The following is a 17,179-nucleotide window of genomic DNA, read 5'->3' on the forward strand; positions in this document are numbered from 1 at the left end:
TCCTGTTCTTGTCCAGTGGTGCTCAGGGACTTAACTCCTGGCTCTGTGCTCGGGGATGACTCCTGGCAGTGCTGAGGGAACCGTATGTGTGCAGGAGATCATACTGGGGTTGGCTGCCTGCAAGGTAAGTGCCTTAGTCCCCGTGTTCTCTTTTTAACCCTGACTTTCTGTTTTAAACTGCAGGAGAGACACACAGGTGTTTGTTTTCTGTCCAGATTTCACTGTTTCCGCCTCTCCCACAGATTCCTGTGTTGTCAGCGAGCACCCCAAAATACAGATCAAGAACTCGACTTTCTGCATGACTGCCTATCCTAACTTGACCATGGTCAACATCACCAGCCAGGCCAACAGGACGTTCGTCAGTGGGAGTGAAGAGTATTTCAAGTAAGAGGAACCTTTTAACTTTCTGAGAGAAATCCAGTGAATGAATGAACAGCCAGCAGCTGACCCGTGGGACAGGCAGACTGCCTACCTGAGTGATCAGGGAGGAAGATTCTACCTCTATCCCTCCATCCCATCCCCACTAATCTGTCTCCTTAAGAGCAGCCTTGTAGGCGTGGGGAGGAGAATGCTGGTGTGAAGGACTTGTTGCCACACTTGATGGTACTAAAACCTTCCTCTTCTGCCATTGAAGTGAACTTCCCTCCACTTGATGAGCATGTTCTTTTTCCTTCTTTGCTTTAGAAGGGAAGAGAGGCCAAACACAAGAAAACAGGGCCAGAGAGATAGTTCAGGATGTGAAGTTCTAGCAGGGTTCAGGAGATTGAACCCAGGCTGAGCGTGCAAGGCCAGCACCTTACTGCTTGCTGTGTTTATCTCTCTGGTCCCCGGTTTTTGTTTTTGTTTTGGGGGCACACCTGGTTGTGCCCAGAGATCACAACCCTGAAACCTGACCACTGGAGCCATTCAACTCCTAGGCCCGCCCTTCCTCCAGGGACGAGAGAGGTTCTGTCCCCACGAGGTGGCCGTGGCCGAGCCTGCTCTGAGAGGCTCGTCTGGCTCGTCCGGCAACAATGCTGCCACCTGCCTGTGCCTCAGTAGGTCAGAACATTCTGGACTGCTAAGTCTAGTCTTGGAGCATCTGGATTCCAGCTGGCCCTTCACTCAGGTCCTAGAACAACATCAGCCTGGAAACTCGGCCCTTGGCTTGGGTTGTGGGCAGTTACCTGTGCTCGCAGTGTTGGGATTGTTCAGGCGGGAAAGCAGAGCTCCGTGTCCCTGCCATTGTGCCAGTCCCTCCTCTGGCCGGGTGACCGGCTGCCTGCTGGGGCCTGTCGTGGCCTGTTGTGTCCCCCTCCCCACTGACCCAGACTGTTAGCCAGCACCTTGCTGCCTGTGCAGCGGGTGGCTGTCTCTGCACGTGCCCCTTGGCTAACTAACGCCCCGCCAGCCCTACATGTTGTTTTATTGTATTTTCCCTGCATGTTATTTTATTTCCCCTGGGTGTTATTTTATTTACTATATTTCCCCACTCCACATCATTTTATTTTCTCGGAATATTATTTTATTCATTATTATTTTTTTCTCCTGCATGTTATTTCAGTCAGCCTCTGCCTTGAGATACACGTGAGCAATTTCACCCAACTGCGCACAAGGGATGGAGAGATAGAATGGAGCGAGGGAAGGGTAGGGCATTTGCCTTGCATGTAGCTGACTCAGGCTTGATCCCCAGCACTGCAGAGAGGACCCTCCCCCCATAAACACTTTCAGGAGTGATCCCTGAGCACAGAGGCAGGAGTAATCCCTGAGCACTGCCAAGTGTACCTCCAAAACCAAATGGAAACAAAACCCAACTAAGATGTAGAGCAGGATTTTGAGCCATTAAGCATAATGGCTCTGTATGGATTAACAGTGGCTTACATAACTGAATATGCTGGAATACATCCCCATAAAAGAATACAAACTATAGAAAGGACAAAAAACCATCTTTGACATTTCAGAATTAGTGATACTGACAAAATGTGAGGGGTTCCAGGGTCATGGCCACACATAAGCACCCTTGCCCTGATTCTTGTGCCACCTCAAGAGAACATTTCATGGAGAGCACGAGATTTTTATAGCAAGTGTTTACTTAAAAGGCAGAGGAGGCTAGTAAAGGGTATGCGCATCGGGCTAGAAAGTGTTTTCTTTTTATCTTTGTTTGTTTCTTTTTCTTTTTTTTTTTTTGTTTTGGCTTTTTGAGTCATACCCAGCAATGCTCAGGGGTTACTCCTGGCTCATACACTCAGGAATTACTCCTGGGGGTGCTCTGGGGACCACATGGGATGCTGGGATTGAACCTGGGTTGGCCATGTGCAAGGCAAACGCCCTACCCGCTGTACTATTGCTCCAGCCCCAACAAACACATTCTTGCAAGTGCAAAAGTTGAGGTCTATAAGGGGAATGCCAGAAATATGTTTTTGTTTGTTTGCTTGTTTGTTTTTTTACCTTCTGTTTGTTTGTTTCAGGCATCCCACCTTTCCTATTCCCTCCCCTTCTCCTCCACAAATACTGATGGGGAGGGGGGCGAAGGTGTCCTGACCATATTTGGCCATGACCATGGGTTGTCATGGTAACCATAAACTTTCAGAGCTTCATGGGTGTGATTTTTTGATACGTAAAGGCTCTGAGTTCTCTGTGGGCACTTTGGGCTGACCTAGACTGGCTCCCCAGCCACTTATAAGGAAGGGGAGACCTTGCAGGGGGCCATAAGCCCCTGTATTTTACTACCAGATGTATTTTCCTACCATCCGGCTGGGGAGGTGCTGTGTGGGGCTGTGCTGTGAGCATCTCTGCAGTGCTGGGTCCTCACTCACGCTCCAGGGCTCACTCATGCCGCTCGCAGTTTGCTTCCCTAATAACAGGGGCACAGCTCAGATGGTGTTCAGAGCATGCAGGGATCTGGAGGTGGGGGAGGGAAGGCATGCCTGGACTCCCAGCCCCAGGAGCCAGACTGTGCTCCTGACCTCAGCTTCCCGATATCCTTCCCTGACCTAGTCCGTTTCCCAGAGGTGGGGGAACTTCACGCCCAAGGCTGTCACCTCTCCCCATCTGTCTTTGACTCTTAGGTATTTCGTGTTGAAGATTTCTGCGGGAATTGAGTATCCAGGGGAGATCCGGTGGCCTCTGGCTTTCTGCCTCTTCCTGGCTTGGGTGATCGTATACGCGTCCCTGGCCAAAGGCATCAAGTCATCGGGAAAAGTAAGCCCTTGCGTTGATCAGTGAGAACGTCCTGGGGTCCTGGGCACATGTGTTTCGAATGGGGAGAGAGGTCCGGGCAGGGGCCTGATGGCAGTCAAGAGACGATTCCTGTGCCACCGGGGTGTGAGCACCTCCCTGTGGGAGCCGTTTCAAGGACTCTATGAGACCAGTGTATGCAGAGCTCTTTTTGCAGAACAGGAAGCTGGGGAGATTGTGAATGTTCCCTTCCTCCCCCACCCCCACCCTTCCACCAGGGCTTACTCAACAACTCTCTTGCCGCTGACATTTCAGATTTGTCTGCCAAGAGGTCAGAGGATCACTTCCGGGTTCCCACGTTAGCATCCGACCCACACCCTCTCAGCACTCAGCTCCCCTCCTCCCGCACTGAAGGGTGACGGTGCTGCCCAGGGGATTTTGGATGGGCACCTACATGACCACTAGTGCAAAGGCATCACAGGGTGATGTTGAGCCCCCAGAAGGAGTGTAGGCAACCTTAGGGTTCCCGGAATCAGGTGCTCCCCCTCTTTCCTGGGGTTCTGGGAAGGCCTCTCCATAGATGGACAAGCTGGAGCTCAGCTAGCTAGATTGAGGCCACACACTTTTCAGTGGCAGTGAGGGGGTGAGGGTGTGTCCATGTCTGTCTCCACTTAAAGCCTGGCCGCCCTCCGCATCTGGGCACCTCTCCCCAAGAGGGGCTGTCGGGATGGATGGCAAAGGCGAATGAGATCATCTTGGTTTGCAGTGAGAGTCCCCCGGGATGAAGGAGGTGGCTTTCCTTCTCTGTCTTAGCCATCACTACTTAGTGGGCGGGTCCTCCTCCGTGGCCTCTGGGCCTTCTTCTCCCCACCTGCCAGTCCAGGTCCCCACACTGAGTCCCAGCTGTCCCTTTCGGGTCAGTCCAAAGGGCGGGATAGCACTTTTCTTCCTCGGATTTAGACTCCAGCCCTGTGCTGCCCTGAGCAGGAAGGTAAACTCTGCCTTTAGATTTATTCCCTTCGCTTTCTACTCCACTGAGAACAGTTTCCAATGGAGGGAGATTAATGACATTTCAACTTTAAAAAGCATTAAGCATTTTTTAAAATTATTATTTTGGTTTTGGGGCCACACCTAGAAGTGCTTAGGACATACTCCTGGCTCTGCATTCAGGAATTACTCCTGGTGGGCTCAGGGGGATGCAGGTGGGGGTGGATATAGGATGCCAGGGATCAAACCTAGGTTGGGCTCATGCAAGGAAAATGCCCTACCTGCTCTGGCACCGAGACTTTTTGTTTTATATAAGAAATGCTGCCAGAAATAACAAATCACAGGCCGGCCTCCAAGTTGACCAGCAGACAGGAGTCACACAGCTCTGGGAGGGAAGGAGCAGCGCTCCTTTGTGATGTCAATGGCTTTATTTCTTTTTCCTCTCATGTTTTTTTTTTTTCCTTTTCCTTTTTTTTTTTTTTTTTTAAATCTTGGAATTGTTTCACCAGGAGGTACTGTTACATAGTTGCTCATGACTGAGTCCCAGTCATGCCTTTCCCTGGTCTTGTTTCTTGCTTTTGGGTTGTTTTTGGTTTTTTGGGTCACACCCGGCAGTGCTCAGGGGTTATTCCTGGCGCTGCACTCAGGAGTTACTCCTGGCGGTGCTCAGGAGACCGCATGGGATGCCGGAGGGAGATTGAACCCAGCTGGGCCGTGTGCAAGGCAAACGCCCTATCCTATCACTCCAGCCCAACATGAACTCATTTCTGAGCAGCCGAGTCCTGCAGGGACCCGCTCAGTCCCCTTCTCCTGACTTCTGGGGACCGGAAGTGGAGGGAGTGCGGGTGAGCTTCCTGTGAGACTTGGTGTCCCTAACAGCAGCCAGAGTCCCAGGGACAGAGGTCCCCTGCAGATGTGGGAGCGTCCGCTGCAGGGGTCCGCCTGCAGCCCTGCTGAGATTACCAGGCCCATGAGGATGAGGCACCTCAACACCCGTTCAGCCTGTCCCCCCTGCGGGTTGTGAGATGCAGCAGGTGGCAGGGAGGTAACTAGACGCTGTGACTCCCGGAGGATGATTCATTCCTGCTCAGGTTTCATTCTGCTGACAGCGCACCGGAAACAGGTGTGTTCTGAAGCCAGCACCCCCAACCAAGGAGCAAGCTGTGCAGAAGAAAGCTTACACCTGACTCACATTTGGGAGGTAGGCCCAGGATTCATTAACCAAGCTGGAGGAGGAAGGCGATGCTGGCCTCATCCACTCAATCCGGGACAGGGCACCTGGAAGGGACTTGGGTGAGGCCAGCAAAGGCCCAGGGTCTGACACTTGAGGTGGCTCTGACTCTCGGGTCTGCCAGTGGGAGCTGCTGGCCCTGGCGCATGACTGCCACCTTAAACCATGCAGCTGGCACTGCTGTTCATGGAAAGAATCTAGGCCTGGCGTTAGAAACTTCCTAGGCTAGACCTCATTCAAGCTGGGGAAGCCTTCGATGGATGCTTTAACTCAGTAGGAGAGGTTTACCCTGGCCTCAGTTTTTCTTCTCTGAAAAAAATGGTTAATAGCTGATCCTTAGCAGAACCCCAGGTGACTTACGTGAAGTAGGGAGATGGAGTTGGCAGCCTTGCGAAGGAGACATACTGCTTTCTCTCTATGCAAGTCTGTCACGCAGGAATGCCTGGGAGATCTTTTTTAATTTTTTTAAATTTTATTGAAACACCTGGGCTGGAGCAATAGCACAGCAATAGGACCTTTCACACTGCTGACACGTGTTTGATTCCTCCACCCCTCTCGGAGAGCCCAGCCAGCTACCAAGAGTATGGAGCCCGCACAGCAGAGCCTGGCAAGCTGCCCGTGGCGTATTGGATATGCTAAAAACAGTAACAATTCCCCACCAGTGCACATTCCCCACCACCAATATCCCGGGTATACCCTCCCTTTCCCACCCTCCCCCTGCCACCATGGCAGACAGTATTCCCCATACTCTCTCTCTACTTTTGGTCATTATGGCTTGCAACACAGACACTTAAAGGTCGTCATGTTTGGTCCATCATCTACTTTTGGAATGCATCTCCCATCCCAACTGGTTCCTCCAGCCATCATTTTCTTAGTGATCCCTTCTGTATTCCATCTGCCTTCTCCCCTCCACTCAAGCAGGCTTCCAGCTATGGGGCAATCCTCCTGGCCCTTGTATCTACTGTCCTTGGGTGTCAGCCTCATGTGATGTTATTCTATACTCCAAATGAGTGCAGTCCCTCTATGTCTGTCCCTCACTTTCTGGCTCATTTCACTTAGCATGATACTCTCCATGTCTATCCATTTATAAGCAAATGTCATGACTTCATCTCTCCTAAGAGCTGCGTAGTATTCCATTGTATACATGTACCAAAGTTTCTTTAACCAGTCATCTGTTTTAGGGCACTTGGGTTGTTTCCATATTTTGGCTATTGTGAACAATGCTGCAATGAACATATAGGTACAGATGTCATTTCTACTGTGCTTTTTTGCATCCTTGGGATATATTCCCAGAAGTGGTATTGCGGGGTCATATGGAAGCTCAATTTCTAGCTTCTGGCCTGGGAGATCTAAGACTGGAGAAGTCTGCTATGACCTCACATGGCACGGACATCATGTTCTACTGGCCCCGTATGGCAGCCATCAGCTGCACCTGGACAGCCCCCTGTTCTGCCCGGCATGGGAGATGATCACCTCCATCCGGTTTCTTGGACAGCCACGGACTCAGGCTGGAGCAAGGAATTGCTCTTTGTGGAAAAGGAAAGTCAGTCCTAGGCCTTACCCAGACATTTTGGGTTTGTCGCTTTTCCATTCCAGAAAAGAATTTCAGTAAGAGGAAAGCAGGGAAACTAAAGAGTTTTCATTTAGAGCTTTTTGAGGAAGGGGAGAGGAGGGGAGAGGACAGCGCACATGCTCAGGCAATATGTGCCTGCAGTATATTGCCTGCACACAGGCAGCAACACATGTGTGCACACTTTTTTTGCCCAACTGAGTTTTAAAGGTTTTCTACCAAGCTGCCCTCATATGAGGCTTTCTGCCTAGGTAAGAGTCCGTTGCTAGGGTGGTTGCCAAAGGAAAGAGCTTGAAACTTTTGGGGGTCTCCTCCATGTCTTTATCACAGTCCTTGGCTCTTGCTGAAGCTTCTCTTAGGGGGTGGGGGTGGGTCCGGCAATCCTTACGCCTGTATCAGTGCCCTGTTAAAAGTCTTATCAGATCGGGGCTGGAGCAATAGCACAGCGGGTAGGGTGTTTGCCTTGCACGTGGCTGACCCGGGTTTGATTCCCAGTATCCTATATGGTCCCCTGAGCACCGCCAGGAGTAATTCCTGAAGTGCAGAACCAGAAGTAACTCCTGTGCAGTGCCGGGTGTGACCCAAAAAGAAGAAGAAGAAAACAGTCTTATCAGATGATCACCTCAGTTTCTGTGTCGACAAAGTGGGTCCAAAAGTAATGCTTTCAGGACTGGTGACAGAGAAACTTCTTGAAATCTATAAATCTGTGGGTTTTTAAAAATTATGTCCTGAGAAATCATTGGCAGAGCCCTCCTCCCCCATACACATTCACACTACCTGCTTTGTACCCATGTCTGGCAGCTTGTGGCTGTGTTGGAGGGGTCGCACGTGGCGAGGGGGCCCTTCTCCTGCAGGACATCTGTTGATCTGGGTTTCACGGCTGTGTGGAAGGGCTTTGCTGCCTGCACACTTTAAGGGGGGGAGGCGGAGAGGCAATGTGGCTGGGAGAGGGCCAGCCCCAGTAAGGCGTGACTGGGGGAGACTTCCTGCTGCGGAGAGACTAGGAGACCCTGGCAGGTCTGGGTCCAGACAGAAGGAGCTTGGTCCTGATGGAGACTGGGTTCAGCCCATGGCAACAGCAATTCTGCCTTTCAGCTGCTCAGGCCCACACTTTGGGGGCCTCCTTGACCCCAGTGCTCTCTTTGACCCCCACCCGTTTGGAGGTTCTGTGGGCTCTCCCTGCACACACTCTCCGCATCCTCCAGATTCCCCAGCTGGTCCAGTGATATCACCCACACACGCCGCTGTCGGCCCCTATCTTCCAGGATTACAGTCCAGGCCACTGTGGTTCTATAGCGCCCCCTGCAGGAGAATTGTAACATAGCAACTGGCTAGTGAAAATGCCACATTTTCAGATCAGCCAGGAGTTTGGCTGCAGGCTGCGACTGGTTTGAAAAGGATAAGACACTGCCAGTCTCCTACCCAGCTCCCCGCAGACATGCCCCGTTTCCCACAGAGTACAGGCCCCACAAGGCTCAACCCGATCGTCCTTCTGCCCCTATTACTTTCCTCCCTCTGCTTCCCACAGCAGACTCTGCTGCTCCTAGTGGGAACTCTCTCGGCTGTTCTCTTGCTCCTGTCTTCCCATCCTGTCCCACCCACACTCTTTTTTATTTTTTTAAATTTTATTGAATCACTGAGATAGTTACAAGCTTTCATGTTTGGGTTACAATCTCACAATGATCAAACACCCATCCCTCCACCAGTGCACATTCCCCACCACCAATATCCCGGGTATACCCCCCTTTCCCACCCTCCCCTGCCTCTATGGCAGACAATATTCCCTATACTCTCTCTCTACTTTTGGGCATTATGGCTTGCAACACAGACACTGAGAGATCATCACGTTTGTCCATTATCTACTTTCAGCATGCATCTCCCATCCCAACTGGTTCCTCCAGCCATCATTTTCTTAGTGATCCCTTCTCTATTCCATCTGCCTTCTCCCCTCCGCTCATGAAGCAGTCTTCCAGCTATGGGGCAATCCCCCTGGCCCTTGTCTCTACTGTCCTTGTCCCCGCCAACCCTCTGACATGCCTATTGCCCCCTGCCCTCCCAGCAGGCCCCGCGCTCTGCCCCGCCCCCTGCTCTCCCTTTCTCTGTGCAACTGTTCCCTTCTTGTGAGGACACAGATACACAGGCAAGCTCACACTGATGGTCAGTCTGAGCTACAATGGGCGTTACCAGCGTGTCTGTTGTGTTGACTGACCTACCCCAAAGGCTTCAGGAAATGTCCCGGAGACTTAGATCTTAGGCTCAGCTTCCCCTTGTCCCCTCCCCAGCAAGTTCCCCCCAGTCTCACAGTCTGCTCCACCCCCTGACGAGCGCCCGGCAGCCCTCGCTTCCAGCTGCATGCCAGTGTCTGCAGGTCTCTTCATCCCTCGGGGACCCCGGCTTCCGGGACTGAGGATGGTGATGGGGGCAGCTCATGCCCACAGTGCTCATCTCTGTGAGCCCACCCCAGAGAGCAGGGTTTAGAGGGTGGGGGCGGCAGCTTCACCTCATCTGCCCAAGAGTCTTCTCTTGTCCTTTGGGGACTAACGGCTGGGGAGCTGCGGGCATCTGTCTCTCTTTTGGTGAGTTTCGGGCCCTGGTGCAGACCAGGCTTTGTCGCCAGTGTCCCTGGGCCCACACTGCTTGGCATGGCTCGTCCCCTCTGGGCGCCTCCCACGGCCTCATATCCACATGGAGCCTCAGTGGGGGCAGGTGCTTCCCGTGGTGGCCCAGCTCCCACGCAGCCTGGACTGGAATATGGTGACCCCGCCCCCTCTGTCGAACCTCGGACCCCAAGGCCTCCTGCAGGCACCCTGAGGACAGAGAAGGCAGGAAGGAGCCCCCAGGGCGGTCACAATGTTCCAAGGTCTGCTGGTGTCACAACCCCAGGGGTTCTCCACCCTGCCCCCCAGGATCCATCCTTAGGCGGACGCTCAAGACTCCTTCGCAGCCCTGCTGCCAGACTGTCAACCCAGCCTCAAGCCTGGGGCACCCTTAGGGTGAGCGTCAGAGTTGTGCCCTCCCACCCCTCCTGGCCCTTCCTGGGCCTCTGGGCCTCAGTCTGTATCTCCATAGACCCTTGATGGCCTCCCTGGTGCTGGAGCACTGTCCCTTCTCCCCGTCTCCATTGTCCCGAGTCCTGTAGGTCACGAGAGGCCCAGGGTCTGTGTGCCCAGGGCCGGCAGCCACGGGACCCTGGACCAGGGCTTGTTGAGCTCAGCCACACCAAACATCTACCTGTCAGGAAGTGAGGACTCCGTGTGGGGTCCGTGACCCACAGGAACCTGCAGAATCCTCACGGTCTCTCCCAGGAAGGGTGCTCTCGCCCCCAGGTTACAGATGTGGAAACAGGGCTCACCCAGGGTCTCCCAGCTGCTCGGCTGAAGGGCAAAGACTCTTCAACCTAAGTGCGTGTCGATCCCGGTTTGTTCAGCTCCCCGCTGCTCTTGGGGCACCTGCGTAGACCTGGACAGGGGGTTTAAGCTAAAGAAATTCACCTCTCGGGGCTGGAGCAATAGCATAGTGGGTAGGGCGTTTGTCTTGCACGCGGCCGACTTGGGTTTGATTCCCAGCATCGCATATGGTCCCCTGAGCACCGCCAGGAGTAATTCCTGAGTACAGAGCCAGGAGTAACCCCTGTGCATTGCCAGTTGTGACCCCAAAAGAAAAAAAGTTCACCTTGAATGGTGGAACCCGGGGTCTCCAGCTTTGGATGAAGTGGGGGGTGAGGAGGAGGGGCTGCCTAACCTCAGTGGCTCCTCCAGGGACGGGGGACCCTCAGCAGGGGTAGGGGGTAATGTTCCCTGCCCTCGGTTCCCCCTCCCCTCTGCCTTCCGCCCTGCAAGCTGAGTCACCCCACAGCCCTGCCTGTGTCCGCAGAGACATTTAGCCTGGTTTTCTCTGACTCCGCATTGGTCTCAGTGTCCTCCCGTGTCCCCGGTGCACGGTGGGGTGGGGGTGGGGTGGGGCAGTGGAGACATGACCCAGATACCTCCCCAGCAGGGGCGAGGGACAGCGTGGGGCGGGGACGCTGGCCCGCCTGCCCAGTGCAGCTGCGGGATGGCTTTTGCAGGTGGTGTACTTCACGGCCACGTTCCCGTACGTCGTGCTGGTCATCCTCCTCATCCGAGGGGTCACCCTGCCCGGAGCTGCCGCTGGGATCTGGTACTTCATCACCCCCAAGTGGGAGAAGCTCACGGATGCCACGGTGAATGACAAGCTCATGGACGCCTTACGGGGTTGGGGGGTGGAGGGGGGGCTGCTAGGGGCGCTCGAAGGTCGACGGGGTCACAGTGCCTCACAGGGCATCTTGCCCTCCACCTTCACAAGCCCTTGATGACCTTGGGGCAGGACACGCCCACCCGGGAAACCCTCTTCGTTTGTTTCCAAGGGGCCTCCCCAGAAGTGCTGGGGGCTATCAGAGTGACGCCCAGTGGTGCGCTGGAGAGTACGGGGTGCCGTGGGCTGTGCATGCCCGACGGTGTCCGACTGTCTGAGCCCTGACTCCAGCCCACTCAGGAAACGCCTCCCAGGAAAGAGCCGCCGGGGAGTTTCAGGTTTTCTGGAATAAGTTGTCCTACATCCGGGGTTGCAGAAGTGGCTGGCACGAAGGATGAAATTCCCTTAATGGCTGTGGGCCACTTCACACCACTTATCCGTTACTAATTATAGTGTGCAGGGCGATGGGCCCCGCGCTGTTTGGAAAATCACAGCACTTACACCGCCACTTCGGTTATCCTTGAAAGTGTTTAGACGCATTTCAATGCCGGAGCCCCAAGGCACGCACTTGCACCTTCTCTTTTCGGGGAGCCCGGGGTGACTCTGAAAGACCCTCTCTGAAATGCTCCTCACGAGGAGAAGGAGGGATTGTCTAGGAGGAAGTTGGCACACAGAGGGGATTAAGTGAGACACAGAAAGCCTGCAGATGGGGGCGGTGAGATCAAAGCTGAGTGATGCGCAGGTGCTGAGGCAGCCCGCTGGGGCTCCTCAGATGAGATGGGGTGATTCGGTAATGTAAGAGGGGCTCAGGCTCCTATTTGGGTCCCACCACCCTCCATGAATAGCTTCTATGTAGCTGCTAGTGCTCCTGCCATCACATCAACATCCCAGGTAGCACAAATGAATAAGGAACGGGTAGAGAAAGGCACTTTCCTCTTTTGAACTTTTTTTTGAGGGGGCCTCCCCGACAGGACTCTGAGGCCGCCAGGGTAGGTGGTGGCTCAGGGCACGTGCTTTGGTGCTGGGGATCACAGCTCTGGGCCTTGCACATGCAAAACATGACGTCCCCCCTCCTCTAACTCTCTGACCCCATGTGGAGCAATCTCATCTCTCTGTCTCCCTTATTTATTTTTTTTATGAAAACCGCTTTTCTGGGGCTGGGGAGATAGTCCAGCAGGTAGGGCACTTGCCTTGCACGTGGCTGCTCTGGGTTCCATCCCTGTCATCCCCAATGGTCCCCTGAGCACCACCAGGAATAATTCCTGAGTGCAGAGCCAAAAGTGACCCCTGGGAACTGCCAAATATAGCCACAAAGCAACAACAAAAGCAGATTTCCTGGGGCCAGCAAGATAGTACAGGGGTTATTACGACACTTGTTTTGCCTGTGGCTGACCTGGGTTCAATACCCTGCAATGTATATGGTCCCCTGAGCACTAGCATGGGTCACTCAAGTGCCACTCAACGGTCCCCTCCCCAAAAAGTGTTTTATTTCATTTTCATCAGTATATGTTGCAGTTGCAGATTTATTTTTTTTTCGCTTTTTGGGTCACACCTGGTGATGCACAGGGGTTACTCCTGACTCTGCACTCAGGAATTTCTCCTGACAGTGCTCGAGGAACTATATGGGATGCTGGGAATTGAACCCGGGTCAGCTGCGTGCAAGGCAGATGCCCTACCCACTGCGCTACCGCTCCAACCTCTGCAGATTGCTTTTTTTTTTTTTGCAACTTGTCCAGCCACCGAAGGGCTCGCCCCTGTGTATCACATCAGCAGGACACACACCCGTGATCTGTGGCGTTTCTCCCCTTTGATCAGAATGGGGGTCGCCTCTCCCAGGACATGTAGTGCCCGGCCCACTTCCGGAGCCTGTGACGGATGGACGTTTTGTCATTTATCTGTCTGCCACAGGCACCTTTCCCGGGGCGGGAGGACATGCCCCCGGGACCAGCCTCCTCCCGTGACCTTGAACCTTCTCCCTGCTTGCTTCTGCAGGTGTGGAAAGATGCTGCCACTCAGATTTTCTTCTCGCTGTCTGCCGCCTGGGGAGGCCTCATCACTCTCTCGTCCTACAACAAGTTTCACAACAACTGCTACAGGTAACATGGAGACACTTCGGGGCCCCGGGCTGGCTGGGGGCAGTGCAGGGGATGAGTCGGCGGCACTGATGTCACATCTCAGCCCTCACCTGACTGAGGAGACACCTCCCTGCACCAGGAGCTGGGCAGGACAGATAGGGGAGATGGTTTTGTTTGGGGGCCACACCACGTAGTGCTCTGGGGCTGTTCCTTGTCTGTGTTTGGTGAACCACGTGGTGTGCGGGTGGGAATCAAACCTAGGCCTCCTGCATGCAGACCATCCACTCAGCCATCGAGCTAGCTCTGCAGCGGGAACTAGGTGAGCTCTCTCTCTCTCTCTGTATCTCTCTCTGTCTCTCTGTATCTCTCTGTATCTTTTCCTCTCTCTCTCTCTCTCTCTCTCTCTCTCTCTCTCTCTCTTTCTTTTTTGCTTTTTGGGTCATACCTGGTGTTGCACAGGGGTTACTCCTGGCTCATGCACTCAGGAATTACCCCTGGTGGTGCTCGGGGGACCATATGGGATGCTGGGAATCGAACCCAGGTCAGCCGAGTGCAAGGCAAATGCCCTACCCACTGTGCTATCACTCCAGCCCCATCTTTCTCTCTCTTTGTCTCTCTCTTTGTTTCTCTCTTTGTCTCTCTCTTTCTCCCTGTCTTTCTGTCTATTTCTCTCTGTCTGTCTCTCTGTTTGTCTCTCTGTCTCTCTATCTCTCTGCATCTCTCTCATTCTCTCTCTCTCTTTTCTGTCTCTCTCTGTATCTATCTCTCTTTATCTCTCTGTATCTCTCTCTTTCTCCCTGTCTTTCTGTTTTTCTCTCCATCTCTGACTCTCTATGTCTGTCTCTCTCTGTCTCTCTATCCGCATCTCTCTTTCTCTCTCTGTCTCTCTCTATCTCTCTGTATTGCTCTCTTTCTCCCTGTCTTTTTCTCTGTTTTTCTCTCTCTGTCTCTGTCTCTGTCTCTCTCTCCTGAGGTGCTCAGGGCTAAGCCTGGCTCTGAGCTCAGGGATTAATTTTGGCAGTGCTCAGCGTGTTGGGATCTGGGAATCCAACCCTAGTGGGCTGTGAGCAAAGCAAGTGCCTTAGCTCCTTTACTACCTTTGGCCCCAGGGGAGCACTTAGGCAGCTTTTGGGGTGCTCTTAAAATCAACCGGGGACAGGGGTCTATGGTCATAAATTCAGTCCGAGAGTAAAAGAAACAGGGCCAGCCGACAGTGCACACGTATGAACAACGAGCCTGTGTACACCCACCCACAGGCATACAGGCAGCCCGCCCTTCCTCACCCCTGTCCACTGACACAGCACGCACCTAACGGCGAGCCCATCCCTCCCTTCCAGGGACACTCTCATCGTAACCTGCACCAACAGTGCTACGAGCATCTTTGCCGGCTTCGTCATCTTCTCGGTGATTGGGTTCATGGCTAACGAGCGCAAGGTCAACATTGAGAACGTGGCCGACCAAGGTACTGCACGGTGCTCGCCCCAGCAGGGCCAGGCGGGCAATAGGTTCACGTCAGGAGCCCGGAATAGAGGCTGTGTTGGGACGCCGGTCCCCTGTAAGAGGACGGGGCGGGGTTGGGTCCCCGTTTTCAGAGGAACAGAGACCGGTTTCAACAGGACGCTGCCACTGCAGAGATGGAGCCGGCCGGTCCCTAACCAGAGGTGCTGCTAGGTACCACTTTCCCATCACCCTTGCCTCTCTTGATTCTCTCTTCCCCCTCTTCATTCAGCCGCAGCATGAGAACGTGAGGTTGACTCGTCTGTTACCTGTGTAGAACAAGTAAGGGCCCAGTAGAGGCCTTGGAGCTACCTGGCCACAAATGGATGAGTTCCTGTAGCAACCTTGTGCTCCTGCCTAACCCAAACCCAGGGCGTGGCGCAAGCATTTCCTGACACAGTCCTTCCCCTAGGTCATGTCACTGTGCTCCCGGGGCTTCTGCTTCAGCGGTGCATCCTGGCACCTTTTTTTTTCCTGGAGCGTAGAGGGTTGGATGGTGGGGGTTGGGTACGGGATGTAGAATGAATGTTTTCTCTCTCTGCTGGCGATCCCCGCGTTGCTGGCTAACTGCTGTCCGGTGCTCTTGACCTTTCAGCGCATGCTCCTTGTCTGCTCATTGAGTCCACATTCCTCACCCAGCATTCTGCAGCATATTGCATATTTGCCTCGAGCTCTATATTTTCTCCCCTCAGCTCCGTTCAGGAAGGGATTTGGACGTTGTTTTGGTGTTGTTCTGTTTGAGGGCAACACAGAGAGCTGCTTAGGAGTGACTCCTGGCCTCTATGCTCAGGGGTTGCTCCTGGCAGTGCTCAGGGGGCAATATGGGATGCTGGGGATCTAACCCTGGTCAGATGTTTATAGGATGAGGTAATGAGGGAATTGCCTGGAGCTGTGGGGAAGGGACTACAGGTGCCAGATTATCTGGAGTCTGCCTCTGAGAACAGCTTTTTTTTTTTTAATTTTTTTTATTGGTGAATCACTGTGAGGTACAGTTACAGACTTATAAACTTTCGTGCTTGTGTTTCAGCCATACAATGGTCGAGTACCCATCCCTCTACCAGGGCCCATTTTCCACCACCAATGGTCCCAGCATCCCTCCCACCACCCCACCCCTCCCCCTCCACCCCACTTCCCCTCTGTGGCAGGGCATTCCCTTTTTGAGAGCAGCTTTCTGATGCTCTTCTTTTTCCTTTCTGGGCTGGCTGCAGCTCAGCCGGGAGCACCGGTGAGAACTAAGCTCCAGCAATGTCACCTTCTCGGGAGGAGGTGGGGGGAACGATGCCAGCTTTCTCCGAGCACCCCACAGATAATTAATGACTGCTTCAGCGGTTGAAGAACTGACAGGCCTGCGAGCCCCGGGAAGCTCGGCTCTGAGCAGGGAGGGCACGGAGTTGCAGAAGCCATCCCGGGTTGGGTCTCCAACTCCCAGCGGGGCCAGGGAAGGTCACGGGAGAGGGGAGAGTTTTCGTCTGGGCAGGGGGAAAGCAAGGGGTGGGGGCACTTGTGTCACCCCAAATGGCCTCCTTCCTGCCTGGCAGGTCACCACAGCAGGTAGGCCTTGGCCCACTTTCTAGGGAATCTGCGGTGTCTGAGCTCAATGGGCGCCGCTAGCTAAGGCTGCCCAGACACTGCGCCTCACGCCTGAGCTTTTCTCGGCGCGGCCCTGCCCCAGGAAAGCTCCTGTCTCTAAAGCCCAAACAAATTGGTTTTTCCTTTGCACAAGCAGCATCGTCCATGGCTGTGTTTTTCTGAAACGCCCCCTTTCCGAATCTTTCCACTTCTGACTCTCACAGGGGAAAGAGCATTTCTGCCAGGGGCCAGTGTGCTAAACAACACTTGGTAGTGGCTTACTGGCCCTGGTGCAGGGCCCACGGGCCTCACTCTCACACCTGGGGAGAGACATGCCCCCCTAGACACCTGCCAACCACCCCTGCTATCTGAATTCATCTCCATATGTTAAAAAATATTCTCATTTTTATTCATTTAAAAAACCTTTCATTGGTGCAGTCATGGCTCACAGGAGTGTTAGCATTTGTGGTCTTTGGGTACAGTGATGCTTATGTTGTTTGCTTGTTTGGGGGCCAGGTGCAGCGGTGCTCAGGGCTTACTCCTAGCTCAGCGCTCAGGGGACAATATGGGGTGCTGGGAGTCAAACCGTGGTCCGCAGCATGCAAAGCCAGCGCACCACTTGCTGTACAGTGAGTGCTCAGTCCTCACCGCCCAAGTGCCCAGAGTCAAGAACTTGTTATCATTCATTACTACCGTCTCATTTGGTCTCTCTGTTTATTTCACAGAAGCATGAGCCCATCCGGAATTTTTGTTCTCCCTTTGACTTATTTTGCTTTACATGACACCCTGCAGTTCCCTCCGATTTGCTGCTCAGTGCATGTTTATTTTTCCCCTGTGAGTGCACGGTATTCCATTGTGTATATATACCATAACTTCTTATCT

The 17,179-nt window shown here is 53.6% G+C and overlaps 1 protein-coding gene across 1 annotated transcript in view; it reads left to right on the forward strand.

The window, feature by feature from the left end:
• Positions 1–17,179, forward strand: part of SLC6A5 (solute carrier family 6 member 5) — a 63,745-nt gene that overhangs the window by 19,322 nt on the left and 27,244 nt on the right. The window contains exons 5-9 of the mRNA XM_004607956.3: positions 243–384; positions 3,048–3,180; positions 11,011–11,145; positions 13,149–13,252; positions 14,569–14,693. Coding sequence (XP_004608013.2) covers positions 243–384; positions 3,048–3,180; positions 11,011–11,145; positions 13,149–13,252; positions 14,569–14,693 — 639 coding nt within the window. The remainder of the gene's footprint in view (positions 1–242; positions 385–3,047; positions 3,181–11,010; positions 11,146–13,148; positions 13,253–14,568; positions 14,694–17,179) is intronic.

Source organism: Sorex araneus, chromosome 6 (genome assembly GCF_027595985.1).
Source record: "Sorex araneus isolate mSorAra2 chromosome 6, mSorAra2.pri, whole genome shotgun sequence".
NCBI lineage: Eukaryota > Metazoa > Chordata > Mammalia > Eulipotyphla > Soricidae > Sorex > Sorex araneus.